This window comes from Dipodomys spectabilis, unplaced genomic scaffold (genome assembly GCF_019054845.1).
Source record: "Dipodomys spectabilis isolate Male_0828 unplaced genomic scaffold, ASM1905484v1 ptg000140l, whole genome shotgun sequence".
Lineage (NCBI taxonomy): Eukaryota > Metazoa > Chordata > Mammalia > Rodentia > Heteromyidae > Dipodomys > Dipodomys spectabilis.
In genome coordinates, this window is record NW_024870817.1 from 16,119,772 (window position 1) to 16,137,425 (window position 17,654).

Below are 17,654 nucleotides of genomic sequence, written 5' to 3' on the forward strand. Positions count from 1 at the left end.
AGCCACATGAATGCTTTAGTATTACATAATGGACCCCCAATAATAACCTTAAACATTGAGGCTCAGATGAGTTTTCCCAGCTGCAGATATTTCAATTATTGTTTATATGACTTAAGAGAAAAACCAAATGTTTGTATCTGAACTCTTCCTTATACACAGTTTTGTATTTACTGATTTTGATCTTTATCATTTTACTAGAATAAACTATTACTATTAGTAAGTCTTGTTTTCTGTTACTCCTACTAGAAAATGAATGAACTTGAAGACTATCTTAGGGACATTAAACAAAAGTTTATAACATACTATTAAGAAAAAAGTCCTCAAACTCAGAGATAAAAGTTTCCAAAATTCTAATTTTTGCATGAAAACTTAAATTTTGCTTGAAAGCACCAAATATTTCTTTAGTGATAGCTTCACTTAGTTTTCAAGAAAATGTCATCAAACTTTCAAGTCTGAATAACCAGTCTGTCATTCTCCCCAGGAAAATGATTTAGCCATAGAATAAGTGACAGAATCAGTATAATGTGAACTTCCCATTTCAACACACAGACTACTTCACAAACATACACTCAATGATTGCCAATGAATAAATAAAACTGTGTGGGCTGTTTCTAGGTGTTCTACTGATTCAAGTTTTTTGTATCAGGACCATCTTATGCTCATTATGATAGCTCTGTAGCATAGTATAAAGTCAGAATTTTTTGGTAGGAATCTAGTATTATACTGAATGAAAGTAGGGAGAATGGACACTCCTGTCTAATTCCTAATGTTAGATGGAATGGTTTTAGGTTTCCCCATTTAATATGATATTGGCTAAAGGTCTGCCATAAATAGCCTTTATAAAGTTGAGGTATATTCCTTTTATTCCTAGTTTCTTCAATACTTTTATGATGAAAGGTTGTTGAATTTTGCTAGACTTTTTCCTACATCTATTGAGACAACAGTGTGCTTTTTAGACCTCTATTGTACTATTGATATGCATATGCCAAGTCATTCTTGTATCCCTGGAAGGAAACCTACTTATTCATGGAATATGACCTTTTTAGTGTGATGCTGGATTCAGTTTGCAAGAACTACATTGAAAATTTTGTGTCTATGTTCATCAAGAAAGTGGCCTATGGTTTTTCTTATTTTGATGCATCTTTATCTAGTTCATGTATTAAAGTAATATTGTCTTGATAAAAGTTTAAAACAAGAAATATTATTAGGGCCTGTAATCCTAGCTACTCAGCAGCCTGAGATCTGAGGATCGAGGTTCAAAGCAAGCCCAGGCAGGAAAGGCCATGAGACTCTTATCTCCACCATTCAGAAAACCGGAAGTGGTGCTATGGCTCAAGTGGTAGAGTGCTAGCCTGGAACTGAAGAGCTGAAGGACAGTGCCCAGGCCCAGAGTTCAAACCCCATGACAGACAAAATAAATTTTTTTAAAAAAAAATTTAGAGATAGGGACATTTCATGAAGAAGTCATCATGAATTAAGTTAATTTTAAATGTGCATATATATACTCAGTAATTAAAAATAAAAACATGTAAAATATAAACAGAACTATATAGATAGTTCCCCTAAAACAACTAGATGCACAACAATAATGAAATAGAAAACATCAATTCTCAATAGGTGATAAAGGAAACAGACCAAAAAAAAAATAACAAGCATAACAAGCAGTGAACATACCAGACATGACCAAGACTTACAAATATAACTGTCCTTTTACAGAAAATTGTGCCCAACAGCAAAAAAATAAAATATTACTCGGAAATTACCATGAAACTTTCATCCCAAATGAAGCATATGATGAATTTACCAAGCCTCATTCCAAAGGACCAAACTCATTTTCTAGTCTCAATGGATTCTACTGAGTGAATTTTCCCATTCCCAGTGTGGCCCCAAAAGAAAACTTTCAATGTACCCAACTAATATAGAAAATAAATCAATATACTTCTTAATAACTCTAAAAGTAAAAAATAGGAATCAAATGTGAGATAGGTCAGATAGCAATTTGTGACCTGTAGCTGAAGCTATTACGTAGAAGAAAATCCATAGCATTAAATGGTTACACAAAAATAAATAAGTAAATAAGAACAATTATTCATCTACCTCCTCTTTTTTCTTAGTCCATCAGGGGACTTGAAGTCAGGACCTGGGCGCTGTCACTGAGCATTTTTGCTCAAGGCTGGAGCTCTATCACTTGGAGCCACAACACCATTTCTGAAATTATTATTTTATCTACCTCAAAAGTTACTAAAAGCATGAAGTGCTAAATCTGGAAAGTCAGAGACAAAATTGTAATTAAAAAATTGGGGCTGGGAATGTGGCTTAGTGGTAGAATGCTTGCCTAGCATGCATGAAGCCCCTGGGTTCTATTCTTCAGCACCACATAAACAGAAAATGCCAGAAGTGGCGCTGTGGCTCCAGTTGGTACAGTGCTAGCCTTGTGCAAAAAGAAACTCAGGGACAGTGCCAGCCCCAGGACTAGCAAAAAAAAGAGAAGAAAAGAAAAAAAAAGAAAAGATAAGAAAAGAAATCAGAATTAGTACAAACAAAATCAAAAGTGTAACATAAAACTTCAGGGGAAAAAAATCTGATGTTGTTTCTTAGAAAGACATAAAAATGACAGATTCTGGCAAAGGCAAATGAAAATACCACAGTAATGAGAAAGAAGTACCCTACCAGCTTGTAAAGAAGAACAATTAATTATGCTATTGTGATATATAAGCTATATATTCCATTGCAAGAAAGCCAATAGCAAATATATGTACATAACACATGCAACACAAGGCAACAGAAAATGTCTATAAATCACGCATGTATATGTGACACATGCACACGCGCACACACACAGCTATCTTATGATAATCATAAACTGAAAATGATGGGCATTTTAGTTATGGAAATAGGTATTCTGGATATACCTGTCTTTTGTTCAGACTTTTTCTCATACTGATTTCTCCTTCTTTTCTATACAATGAGTTTTGTGATAGATGTATATCTTAAATCCTTTCAATTTTGTACCTTCTTCCATTCTACTGAATTGTGATTATGAAGAACAGATGCTCTTCATTTTAATAGATTTCTGAATATGTTCTATGTATACAGAAGTAAAAAATAAACTATGGAATAAGTTGGAATTTTTTGCCTAGTGTGAGATGGGAGAGCAGGCACAAAAGGACATGTTTCTTTAGAACACTGGTATATTCACTCATTAAAATTGACTGAACTGAACTGAATAGTTATAATACTATGTGTTATATATTACATAATGAAAAACGATTTAAAATGTGATTCCAAATAAAAAGTCTTTATGCAAAAACCTTCATTTCAACATTCAGGCTTAAAAATATTGGAGCTAAGCCATGCAGTGGTAACTCACATTTGTATTCCTATAGACTGTGGAGAACAGATGATCTTGGTTCAAAGTCAGCCCAAGCAGGAAAGTCCAGGAAATTCTTATCTCCTATCAACTAACCCAATAGCCAGAAGTGGACCTGTGACTCAAGTGGTAGAGCACTAAAGCTCAAGGACAGTGCTCATGCCTTGAGTTCAAGCCCCAGGACTGGAACTAAAAAAAAAAAAAAAAAAAACCAACAAAACAAAAAAGATATATATATATATATATATATATACATATTATATATCTAATATATACATTATTTTACAATTCAGTTCCACTAACTCCCCATACTGTCAAACGTTTATACAGGTCAATGCTACCTATGTTTTACAAATTCACCTATGTTCAGCCCACTCACCTAAGACTCCAGTCATTTATACCAGCTGAGTCAATGAATGACATTGAGCCAAACCTGTTTCATCTCTTCTGTTTGGTGTTTGTGTGCTAACTACTCAGGGCTTTGTAGCATTGTGCTCAGCATTTTTGCTCAATGCTGATACTCTACCACTTAAGCCATACCTCCTGACTTTTTTCCTGATTAGTTGAAGGTTAAGACTTTATCAGATTTGTCTGTTCTGTCTTGTTTCAAAATACAATCCTCAGATCTCAGACTCCTGAGTAGCTAGATTACAGGCATGAGCCACTAGTAGCAGATTCATCTGTTCTGCTTTTATAAAACTGATGCCTTGCCAAGTGCCAGAGGCTCATTCCTGTAATCCTAGCTACTGAGATCTGAGAATCACAGTTCAAAGCCAGCCCGGGCACGAAAGTCCATGAGACTCTAATCTCCAATAAACCACCAGAAAACCAGAAGTGGCGCTGTAACTCAAGCTCTAGCCTTGAGCAGAAGAGCTGAGGGACAGTGACCAGGCCCAGAGTTCAAGCTCCACAACCGACAAAAACAAAACAAAACAAAACAAAAAACTAATGCCTCATGCCTACTGAAGTCAGAGATGTGACTGATGGGAATCCATACTTCTGTTTTTCTACTTCTCTGTACTTCTCAATATTTTGTCATTTTCCACTTTCTATGTTCATGAAATAACATAAATTTTAATCATATCTATCACTTCTTCTTTTCAAAAATATCTGAATAGTAGACTGTCTTCATAATTTTTTCTTTCTTTGCTTCCAGGCTAAGGATATATAGGTATTATTCATGAACAAATTCTAGCATTAGCATGTTTAAACACAATAGTTACAATTTAACAGCTTACTTCAAAAGTAACTATTTGATTCATGGTTTTATCCAAAAAAATTCTGTCATTAAAATGTAGAAATGTTTATCTGCTAAGAAAGACTTTTCTTTTTTCTCTAAATCAAATGATCTGTTTTTGCTCTATTAGACCTTCTCTTCCAAAGAAAAAAATTACAATATAACAGCAAAACTTGACATTGCTGCTCCTGTATGTTAACGTATCATTCACTGATTCATACACCTAATTTATGTAATTTATATACTTCTGATTCTGTGATAATTCATATCAAAAGAACCTATCATCAGACCCTTCATGTCAAATGGCTGTAGGAACCATATATGTATTCACTTAGGCAATACATAAACTAAGAACTGTAATGATACAAACAGAATTAGCAAGGTCTTTGCTCAAGGACAGCATGGAAATTGGCAAAGTGCCTATTTTCTCAGTACTATTAGCTCATCCTCTTACACACATAGAGCTAACTGTGAAATGATAAATAAGTTAATTTACTTGACTATAATTGTTTCACTATATGTATATTAAAAATATATTGCATTTAAGACATACAAAATAAAAAAGGAAAACTAAAAATAACTAGTATTTTGAAAATTATAAAATACAGAAGCAAACTAAAAAAAGGAAAACGTTACCATGTTTCACAAAAAGAAACACTGAATCATGAAGAACTTGCACAATTCTTTCAATATAATAATTGATTAGAAGTATTAAAACCAAAAACAGGTTTTCAAGAGACTAAGCCATAGGTTTTTTCTCTATAAGCAGCAGGAAGACAGAACCTTAGCTATCTGCTATTACTATACTGACCATAGTTAACAACTAACTTCAGGAAAAGTACAGGTAAACCAAAAGGTAATTTAGTGTATTTAAAACTCTAGAACTCTTATGCATTCTAGATTTGCAAAAACACTGAATTTCCAAAATGAAGATGCTCCCAAATTATGTCAAAAAGGTTAAAAGAATTACCAATTGCTTTAACAAACAATTTATAAAATGTAAATGTTTATGTTAAACTTACTAGAAATTCCTTTTGTTTGTAACTGTTTTCCTCTTATAAAACATCTATTGTTTCTAGATTTAAAGTATATCAACAAAGAGTGAAAATGAGGCATCAGTTACTTTGAAATGCACTGCAATAAAAACAAGAGATCTAACTGGCTATTTTATAAGATAGTTAAATGTTCATTATTTGGAATAAAAAATGATTAATTTTGATCTTCTTTGCTATTTTGAAAATAACCAGTCCCATTACTTTATCACTTCCAGCTATGGTTCTCTTAACGACTTCCAAATTTCCACAAATCGATGACTTTTCAACTATTTCAAAAATAGATTACAACTTCTTAAAGCCACTTTTAGTTTCTTGTCTGGCATGTAGGAAGGTTGAAACTCACCAATGCATCCTTGCTAGCACTCTACCATTTGAATCAGGCCTCCAGCCAAGCTCACTGTTACATTTTGCCCCATTTGTTAGGAAATGGAAAGACTTGGAAAAAGTTACATTAAGTGAATAAGCCAGGCCCAAAGAAACATAGGTCCCATGGTTTCCCTTTTTGCAATAACTAGTATATATGTGAGTCAAGCAGAAAAGGTCAGATAAGTTGATGTTAGGGAAATGAACCCTAAGATATGTATTCAAATGTTTTTTTTTTCTTTCATGCGATTGTTTCTAACACATTTATAAGATTATTTCTTTGTTGCTTTGTATGTCCCTCCCCCACAGTATAACCCCTGCTTTCACTGTATTTGATGTTGTTATAATTTGTGGAGGGGAAGGGAAAAAACAAATCGTTTAAATAGGGATACGGGTGGCCCATTGCAACAATGAGACATACAAGTACAAGTCATAAGTCGAAACCGAACTTTACAACTTTGGTGGTGGGGGGGGAGGGTTGGGTGGGGAGAAGAGGGGAGGATGAGATAGGAAGGGGAAACAAAGGAGGCTACAATGCTTGATAAGAAATGTACTCGTGTGGGCTGGGAAGGTGGCTCAGTGGTAGAGCGCTTGTCTTGCATGCCTGAGCCCCCGGGTTTGATTCCTCAGCACCACATAAGCAAGAAGAAAAAAGCCGGAAGTGGCGCTGTGGCTCAAGTGGTAGAGCGCTAGCCTTGAGCTGAAGAGCTGAGGGAGCCCAGGCCCAGAGTTCAGGCCCCACGACTGAACCCCCCCCCCCAAAAAAAGAAAGAAATGTACTCATTATCTTGCCCATGTAATTGTAACCCCTCTATACAGTATTTTCACAATAATAATAAAAAAAAAAGGTAAAGAGCCAAACACACTCAAAATGGCTAGCTTTTCTTACTTAGATCCTTTAAAGAAGTAAGGTAGTAAGGTCTTAAGCAAACCACTGCCTTCAGAGACAGATAAAAACAGGTGGGGGGGAAAAAAAAACACAATTTACCAGAGCAGAAATGCACAAGCAAAAACTTCCTAGGGAACCACTGCCACAGTAGAGAAGTTCTAGCAGTAACTGAAGAACACTTGTGGAGACTTAGTACAGACAGACTGAATTTAAAACACTACAGGAACCCAGACTACATTTTTTTGCTTGTTTTTCTTATTTTTACTGTAAAGGATGTACAGAGGAGTTACAGTTACACAGGTCCGGTAATGAGTACATTTCTTTTTAAACAGTGCCACCCCTTATTTTCACCCAGTTTTTTTCCCTCCTAGCCTCCCAACCCCACAAGTTATATAGTTCATTTTCAACATATTATCTCCCGAGTATCAACTGCTGAATTAGGTCACCCTTTGTTCCACTATAGGGTTTTATCTCCAGGAGCTCTACTATGTTCCTAGAGCAAATACCAGATAAAATCCTCATATCTGTGGTAAGAAGAAGATTTAAAAAAAGAACAATCTTGAAATATGCCAGAAGATTTGTTCTCTTTTTTTTTTGGGGGGGGGGGGGGGAAGGGGGTCCGCTAGTGGGACCTGAACTCTGGGCCTGGGCGCTGTCCCTCAGCTCTTCAGCTCAAGGCTAGCGCTCTACCACTTAAGCCACAGCACCACTTCCGGCTTTTTTCTTTTGGCTTATGTGGTGCTGAGGAATCAAACCCAGGGCCTCATGCATGCAAGGCAGGCTTTCTACCACTGAGCCACCTTCCCAGTCCCAGGATTATGTTCTCTTAACCAGGCCTGCCTTTCCAATTTACCAAAATCTAACCTACAGTAGTTAGGAAAACACTAAATGTCTCATCTAAGGTGAACTGATAGATGAACAGAAGGCAAGACAAAAACTGGTGAAATTCACAAGCTCACTAAAAGACTTAGACCTACAGAATACTCACCCTGACACTGCATTACCACTAGCCTATTTACAACAGTTTTGTTTACCTAGGATACCGCATGTATGTCAACAAAAATTACATGGTATACTAAAAGGCAAAAAGTATAGTTTGAAAAGACAGAACAAGGGTCTGGGAATGTGGCTTAGTTTAGAGTGACTGCCTTGCATGCATGAGGCCCTGGGTTCAATTCCTCAGCATCACATAAGCAGAAAAAGTGGAAGTGGCACTGTGGCTCAAGTGGTAGAGTACTAATCTTGAGCTGAAGAGCTGAGGGACAGTGCCCAGGCCCCAGAGTTCAGGCCCCAAGACGGAAAAGGAGAAGGAAAGGAGGAGAAGGAGAAGGAGGAGAAGGAGAGAAGAAGAAAAAGAAGAGGAGGAGGAGGAGGAGGAGGCGGCGGCAGTAGCAGAACAAAACAAATATTAGACATAAAAGACTCTAACAAAAATAATGTCTTGAGAGAGTGAAACAGACACAGCTGAGGAGATGATCTGAGCTTAAAGGTGTGACAACAGCAACGACAGTACTTCCAATCTTAAAAGAATAGACTGAACAGTTTTTTAGGAAAAACAAAACAAAACAGAACTGTACAGTAGGAATAACATGCAGAAAGTGAAAGGAAAAACAAGAACTATGGAAAACAGTGAAAAATTTCCCAAATGAATGCCAGATACCAAACTACAGAGCCATAAAACTCAACAAGCAATATGTTCTCTACCTTCCAAATAAATACATCTAAGCATATCATATTCAAGTTTTATAAAAATCAAAAGATAAATATTTTGAAAGTCACAGACAGAGAAACCTATAGAGAACCAACTGTAAAAATTCCACGCAGCTGGGAATCTGGCTTAGTTGTAGAGTGCTTGCCTACCATGCATGAAGCCCTGGGTTTGATTCTTCAGTTCCACATACACAGAAAAAGCCAAAGTGGCAAAAGAAGCTCAGGGACAGCGCCCTGGCCCTCAGTTCAAGCCCCCAGGACTGGCAAAAAAAGAAAGAAAGAAAAAAGAATTTCACCCAATATCTCAAAACACTATGCAAGGAAAGTGGAGTAAAATATTCAAAATGTAAAGAGGAAAAAATGTCAACCTGAAACTTATCCTTCAAACATGAAGGCCAAATAAAGACATTCTCTTACAAATGGAAATTGAAGAGAAGATCTGTTGCCAGTAGTCCTGTGTTTGAAGATATGTTTATTATCAGAGAAAAGGAAAATTATATAGGTATAAGTTCTGATCTACATAAAGAACAAAAAATAAGCAAAAGAAAATTAAAACTTTTATTTTTCTTATCAATAAAAAGTAATAAATTGTTCAATATAATAGCAACAATTTACTCATTTATGCATGCATTCATAAGCAGAATGAATTACAGAATAAAGGAATCACAAATATTTGGTAATCAGAAAAAAACTATATATGATACAGAATCTTATTTGAAATACACCTGGATAACTAATAAATGTGTATTGACAACTCTAGGAGAAAAACTAAGGAAAACAGTTATGCTAGAAAAAAGTGGAAGAATATAATAACGTAACAAAATGCTCAGTAAAATCACAAAAAAAATGAGAGGAGGGGATCGGAAGGCAAAAAAAAATTTTTTTTTGTCTTTTCTTTTTTGGTACTGGGGATCGAACCCAGGACGTTGCACTTGCTAGGCAAGCGCTTTGCCACTGAGCTACATCCCAGCCCGGAAGGCAAAAATTTTTTTAACACAAAAAAAGAATATCAAACATAAAACCTTAACAAACAGTAATTATTAATCTAACTACACCAGATATCAATAGACTAAACACATCAATTGAAATAAATTATGAGAATAGGGATACTCTAACACTACCTGTGTTCAGCTATGTTCATCAAGCCTCTACACCTGTCTGTATCTGGGCCATAAGAAGGTTCCCTCTTGGCAAAAATGTCTAATATCTTGAGTGTAATAACATCAATGCTACAACAACTACAACAATCCTATTAAGATTGTGGTATGAAATTCCACTATTACTTTCATTTACTTTTATTCTTTTTAACTCTTTAGCAACTACAGTCTGAGTTTGAAAAACCTATCATACTTGATTGCAGACTAATTCTTATCAGCTTATTTCTGAGTAATCACCCAACTTTCAACTATACTGTATATTTTTATACTTTTTGTCCCCTAAAGTCCATTATTTTATCCATTCAATTATATAATCACTAACATGTCTACAATAACACCCAAATCCTGCTGACATGCGGTAAGACACACGGTGATGTTGTCATTAAACTGTATCTACTAACAACTATTTTTAACTTAACCCAAAACCTAAATATATCATAGGTGACTTAAGATAACATAATTATCATATACGTATATATTCAAATAATGAACCACAGCCAATATGCATATGAATTATGTTTTTATTTAAAACTAATAGTTACTTAAAGTAATATACTGTAAGGGTTCTTGAGACAATTTATCATTTTTGGCCTAAATAAGGAACTCACAAGTAATTTCCTTTTCTCCCCCAACCCACTATTCACCACCAGTATTCTAACAGCATCTGATATTTTGTGTAAATGAGTAATACACGTGATATGTTGCTGATATCAAGAATCTCCCACTATTCAATCTCTTAGGTTTTCCTCCCATTCTAAGTTTTTACTCAGTTATTAAAACATAGGAACAAAGGCTTGGTATTGTCACTCTGAGGCTTGTTCTTTTAGAGTCTCCCTTTACCCTCTCCGAATGCTTTTTACAAGCAGAGATTCTACAACAAGGGAAGGAGAAAGGAACGTTCAACTATCCTCCACCAGCTCTTCCAACCATCCCAACTGAGGCACCAGCTTTAATGAGGTTAAGAAGCCTTCTTAAACACTGTGGACAAAAGATAACATGTACAACAATATCCACCAAGTTTGATCCTAATTTCAAAATCAAAAGTAAATGATTAGCCAGGCACTGGTTGTTCTTGCCTGTAACACTAGCTACTCAAGAAGCTGAGCTCTGAGGATCGCCATTCAAAGCCAGCCTGGGCAGGAAAGTCCATGAGGCTCTTACCCCCAATCAACCACCCAAACAATGGAAGTGGTGCTGTGGCTCAAAGTGGAAGAGCACTAGCCTTGAACAAAAGAACTCCTTCTAATCTACAGCTTCACTTTACCTGTTCATCTGTCAGTCTTGTCTGCACAGCTCCTACAAAGTAGCTCACCAATGATTCAGACCAATTCTTGCCTTTGGTTGGGCTCTGTAGCTCAGAAACTACTACTACTGCCTTTAACCTCTCTCCACTCCTGATAAAGCATAAGAAAACACTCTTAGGAACAAAAGGTATGGCATAAAACTTACACTTCTTTTTCAACTGTTATAAGTAAGGCAAATAAACTAATAAACTCTTAGTCAAAAACTTAAGCAACAGAAAAAAAAAACATATCTACTAATTTTCCTCTGTAAATTTGCTTAACCATACAAATTTTCTTCTTTTAGCACCCAAATAATCTCCTGATCACACTTACTCAATAATCACCTTAATATTTACCTAAATCAAAGTTACTGGTTCACTAACTTCCTTCTACTAAACCTAAAATTTCCCTAGAAGAGACACTTCTTGAAATAGGCATTTTACTTATAGCTGTCACCCTTGAACCACTTCTTATATAAATTACTTATATAAATGTAGTATTAAAAAATACCTAACTATGGGGGAGGGACATACAAAGCAACAAAGAAATAATCTTATAAATGTGTTATAAATAATCTTATAAATGTGCATGAAAGAAAAAAACATCTGAATACATATCTTAGGGTTCATTTCCCTAACATCACCTTATCTGACCTTTTCTGCTTGACTCAGATATATACTAGATACTGCAAATAAGGGAAACCATGGGACCTATGTTTCTTTGTATGTCCCTCCCCCACAGTATAATCCCTGCTTTCACTGTATTTGATATCAGTACAATTTGTGGAGGGGAAGGGGAAGAAAAACAAATCGTTTAATAGGGATACAGGTGGATCCATTGCAACAATGAGATGTACAAGTCGTTATGTCGAAAACCAACTTTACAACTTTAGTAAGGGGAGAGGAGGATTGGGTGGGGGGTGGGGGGAGGATGGGAAGGGATGGGAAGGGGAAACAAAGGAGGCTACAATGCTTGATAAGAAATGTACTCATTATCTTGCCCATGTAATTGTAACTCCTCCGTACAGTATTTTCACAATTAAAAAATAGTAATAATAAAAACCTAACTAATCTTTGAAATTCTCATTCCTATTTTTACTTAGAAAATGGTTTGCTCTCTTGTTTCAAATGCAATCAATGACATAGTTAATGAATGCTACAGCTACATATCTTAAAATTAACCTTCAGCAATATTTGTTAAAAGTTATTTTAGGAAAGGAATGATACTATTAAACAGTGTTTTTCTTTTCCTTCAAGTTGTAGGATTAGACATCAACACATATTAGGGCCACAATAAGGTTCAGGTCAAATGCCAAGTAAATAATATTGACATAAAAGCCTGGGGTATATTATGCCAACTAGAGAGTTTAGTACCTTATCCTAAAGTGGCAGCCATTGCTCAACTCTAACAATCTACTCTCAAGCAGAAAGAGCCACCAGATATAAACCAAGCTCTATGATTTTCCAGGAGACAGCAGAATTCAAGACTTCTTAAATATGCCATTTTCCTATTTCTAAAACATAGCAACTAAATTTCCAGATGTTCCAAATACACCCACCCACCCACCCACCCACACACACACACACACACACACACACACAGGATTTTCTCCAAAAGATTCTTGCGATTGCAGAAAAAGTTCAAAATCTCTGTATACAATCTAAGATTCAAAGAAATAACTGTCCCTTACTACCACTTTTAAGCTATACAAAAAAGAGAAAACAAAATAGAACTAAGAACACCATAAAAAGTATAGACTACCAGTGGCAAACTACTTTAACCTTTGCTCTCTCAGGGAGAAGAATTTAGATTAAAAAGTCCTTTACAGCAGAAAAAAATACAGGGAGAAGTTTTTTCATTTTTCAATTTTGTTCTAGAAAGTTTCAAAAAGCAAAATATTCAAAAAATTTAATAAAGTTATATATACTATTCCAGCCTTAATGAAAAGTATTAGCTACAAACAGAAGACTAATGATTTACCTTGCACAGTGAAAAATAAGGTACTCTGATGGTGTCAATACATTGATCATTCTACATATTGTCACTTAACACTTTTCTGACCAACAAATGATCTATGAACTCCCTGACCAGGGAATCCTAATCTAACAAAAGTGCACTCAATCTTTTGACCTACACCTTCTTATTATCATGCTATTCATTATTGTAACTATCAGTTATTAGTAATCAAATGCTAATTTAGTCAAAGAATATCTTTGCGATTGTTTTTAAAAAAGATTGCCATTATTTAAACAAGTTGGTAAGGCTTTTCCTGTTTGAAAGTAAAATTTGTTTGAGCTTACTATTAGATAATAAACAAACAAATTTAAAATAAAAACGTAAACATAAGCACTCACAGTAATCTTGGCTTAGAATTCAAAACGTTTTCTAAAATAGCAATTAAAATCCATGTGTTACACTTAAAATCACAGTTACTCAGGACAGAGACTAAGGCAGGAGAATCACTTGAGCCCATGAATTTGGATCCAGCCTGGGTAATATATTGATGCCTAACCACAAAAAAATAAAATACAGTAACATATATGACTTAAGGAAGTCTCTATACCAAAATTAATTACAAAGCAATTTAATGACTAATTGTATTGTTGTTATTGGGGGAAGGGGAAGAGAGGGGGAGAGAGTGGGAGAGGGGGAGAGGGGGAGAGAGAGAGAGAGACAGAGAGAGACAGAGAGAGACAGAGAGAGACAGAGAGAGGCAGAGAGACAGAGGCTAGATATTTGTTGCATTTATTACATGTCAGGTACTGCATTAAAAAATTCAAAACACTCTTTAAATCTTTATAAAAATAAAGTAGCATCATTGTTGTACCCATTTTAATAGATGGAAAACTGACCTTTCTAAGATCACTTTACACTTAGCATACTTAGACAATGCATTGCATTCTTTCCAGTGGCTTAGCTGATCTAGGATTATTAAGGGGTAGGAGGCACCAGTTTGCATACCTGTGATAACTGTATTAGAAACTTAGCTGGGGATGTGACTTGATTTTACAGACTTGCCTAGCATGTATAAGGCCCTGAGTTCAACCCACAGCAGTATAAAAAAAAAATATGTGTGTGTACATTTACATATATAACAAGATATATGAAATAGAGGGCTTTTTAGAATATGACCCACTCTTATATAGTCATAGTTTTTTTAATTCTCATATAATAATGATGAAAATTCACCTATGACCTCTCATAAATACAATTTGTCCAAAGTAATTAATTTTCGTGGGAATAGTCCACTTTCCACTCCACTTTACTGTGAACCTAACATACTCTTTAAAAGTTTAGAAACAATTTAAAAACCACAACACACCAAATACGCCTACCCTAAATATAAGTTAGTTCAGTTATGAAGATTATACTTTTAGTATTAAAAGTTGCAATTTTATTATAGTCACAGTACTGAGCATATATTGGGATGTGATAAATATGGAATTGACTAATTTTCTCAAAACTACCTCAAGGCAAGCAACAACTTTACCAGGAAAGTTTGCAATGCATAGACATGACATAAATTGGAATAAAATCAAACAAAAAGTTAAAAGCTGTGTCAAATGACATAAAAAACAGAAAAACATCTGTGCCCAATGGCTGGCATAAGACTTTTTTCCACCTTAAATATCAAAACATGTAGCCTTAAGTCAAAAGTGGATTAGTCTTAGTATGTTCCTTTAAGTCCTTTCTAAGTCCTCTAGAGATGTTTATCCCACTAAAAAACTTTTAGATTTGTCATGAGTGACTGTTAATGTCTGAACCAATATTTGTTGCAATATTCACCGATGCTGTTGGAATAAAGACTGATGTGAAGGACTATTTATCAAATGTTTTGCATACTAACCACTTCCCTCTCACCGAGGTACACATACCAAATCACACACCTAAGGTTCACTTATGAAAACAAGGACAGGGGAGGTTGTAACGTTTGGAGGGATGGGGTGGAGTCACTCGTCCTTGTATGTACTGTGGTAAACTGTCAAAAGCCATCATATGGTGAAAGGGCACGTTACTGATGTTTGTTTTGCTTCCATGCTGTATGGACAGGGTCTCAAGATGAAAGCATTACCTGAGTACCAACACACAGGAATCCTGCGAAGGAGTCTCAGACACAGTGGTTCACAGTAACTCACAAAACAGCTGACACCTGTAACTCTGCACTTTCCTCCCACTTCTCACCCAGACTTTTCCTGAAGCACTGTGCTTTCCAGGAGACACAAGCTGGGATTGACAGTGCCACAGAAGCGAAGCACTGCGGGGGCCAAGGAGTGTTCCAGATCAGATTCACACAAAAATGCCTCTGGCTCCCGATCGTCGCGGCCTGGTCCCGGGACCGCTCGGTCCTGGCGGGGTGCGCACGCAGGTTACACCCTGGGACTACCCCCCACCCGGCGGGAGGGGACAGAACCATATCCGGTGCTCACTAGAATACACATTTCCCCACGCTTCCTAGCCTAAAAAGTAATCATCATAAAGGTAAACAACCACCACCCCCAACAACTGTCCATCCTCCCGGAGGAGCAAATGCGTGCAGGCAGCCGCCAGGGAGTCCGCCCGTCGGGAAGATGCCCGATCCAATCAACTCCCTACCGCAGGAAAACCTGAAGCTCCGAAACTTCTTCCAACAAATCACAGCTTCGCAGAACGCGGTAGTTCTTCACTTCTTCATTCCCCCCCCCCCCCCACACACACACACACTGCTTTCCCAACTTCCCCCCCCCCCCCGTCCCGGCCCCACGGTCCGGACTTACTGATTCGTCGGAGGCGCGGTCAGCGGGATGGCCACCTCTTCCTCCTCGTATTCCGGGCCATCCAGAGAGTCACCTTCATCCACGGTCCCCAGGCCCGCGCCCAGCGGGGGCAGCTGGGGAGGCGGCGGCAGAGGCGGGAACCCGGCGCCCGGCCCCAGCGTCTCGGCGGGCAGCGCCAGCGTCCCCCGGGCCAGCGCCATCTCTCCACTGGGTCCCGCGGCGGCCGCGGCCGGGCCGGCGGCAGCGCCGCCCCCTGTCAGCCCCGCGCCCCCCGGAGTCCCCGCCGCACACCCGGCTCCCAGGAACCCGGACCCCAGCTCGGCTCCGACGCCCAGAGTCCCGCCGGCTCCGGCCTCCACCAGCCCGGGATAGGCGGCGGCGGCGGCCACGGGGAGGGCCGTGGGTACCTTGGCCCGACACGCGGCCGGATAAGCGCCGGAGCCCGCGGCCGCGCCGCCTCCGGCCCCGGCCGTCACCGGGCCGCCTTCCTCACCGCCGGCCTCGGCCGCCATCATGTTGAAGCCCGCTGGGCTGTGCCGCCCCAGCCCGCCCGGGAGCCCCGGGGGCCACCAGGCCCGGGCTCCGAGCCGCCCCACCCAGGCGCGTCCCCCAGCGGCTCCTCGGGCGGGGGAAACAACAACAAAAGGCGAGAGCCCGCCGCCGCGCCCCCTCGCCGGGCCGCGGCCCAGCCTCCCGAGCGCCCGGGCTTACGGGAAGCCGAGGGGGCAAAAAAGCCCCGCGCCTGCACCAACGCCACCCGGCCTCACCTCGCACACGCACACGCACACTCGCACACGCACATGCACGGACGCGGAAAACTTCCTGGCTGCACCGGAGAGGAAGGGAAAGGGGCCCCGGGCGGCCGCCGCCGCTCCAGCCGCCGCCGCCACCGCTCCTTCACCACCCCAGTTCCGGCCACCCCCACCGCAGCCACCGCCGGTGCCGCTGCCCGGGCTGGGGCCGCGGCCGCCGCTGCATCCTCCTCCCGGCCCGAGACAGGAGGGGTGGGGAGCGGAGCAGGCAGGGGGGCGGGGTGGCGGGGAAACTGAATGGCTTGCTACCTGGAGCTCGCCAGTGACTGAAACCCGACAGAGAAAGGAGGGCGGGGCCCTCCGGGGAGAGGGCGGAGGGAAGGAAGGGCGGGGGAGGAGGAGGAGGAGGAGGTGGAGGAGAAGGAGGAGGAGGGCGGGGCCAGCCTCGGCGCGTGCGCGTGCCCGTCCGGGGCGGGGCCGGGAAGGGAACCGGAGAAGGAAGGAAGCGACGGGGGCGCGCGTTGCGCGTTCGCGTTCGTAGTTCCAGTGGGCTGAGTGCCTGGAGGCGGGTGCCCGGTGGTCTGGGCAGTGCGGTGGCGCGCGCCGCCCTGCCAGAGCTTTGTTTGACTGACGGGAGGGAAGGGAATGGTAGAGGGTTGGCAGTTGGTGGACAGGAAAGGAGCAAGGGAGAGAGGAAAGAAAGAAGAGGAGGAGGAAGGGAGGCGATGATGCCCCAAGCTATTTCCTGCTTCCATGACTTGTAGGAAAAAGGGCCTTAACCTGAAGCTCTGAAACTAGGGAGCGGGGACCCTGCAGCAAACGCCCTGTGCTACTATCTCATTTTCCTTGTCTGATGCAAATCACCCTACGACTACAATAGACTATCTAAAAAAAAAAAAAAAATGAAAAACCAGATCCTGAGAGCCCTGAGGGAAGGATAGAGAAGTATGGTACAACTCGTGTTCTTGCTATTCTGTGACCTCTGCTTTCTACCACTATAGTATGATTGATTTCTTGACCAGCCTTCTCTCTCATACATATATTTACCTACCATCCAGAGTCTGTTAGATAGTGCTTAGTGTGA

The 17,654-nt window shown here is 39.6% G+C and overlaps 1 protein-coding gene across 2 annotated transcripts in view; it reads right to left on the reverse strand.

Annotated features, from left to right (window-relative positions):
- Rasa1 (RAS p21 protein activator 1) overlaps positions 1–16,417 on the reverse strand; it is a 70,316-nt gene extending 53,899 nt beyond the window's left edge. Inside the window, exons 1-2 of one of the 2 annotated variants that reach the window (XM_042690726.1) lie at positions 16,089–16,417; positions 15,819–16,043 (exon numbers count right to left, since the gene is read on the reverse strand). In XM_042690726.1, coding sequence (XP_042546660.1) covers positions 15,819–16,043; positions 16,089–16,333 — 470 coding nt within the window. In that variant the 5' untranslated portion in view covers positions 16,334–16,417. Of the gene's footprint in view, positions 1–15,818 lie in introns of both variants that reach the window. The other variant, XM_042690725.1, reaches the window with a different exon arrangement.
- Between the last annotated feature and the right edge of the window lie 1,237 nt (positions 16,418–17,654).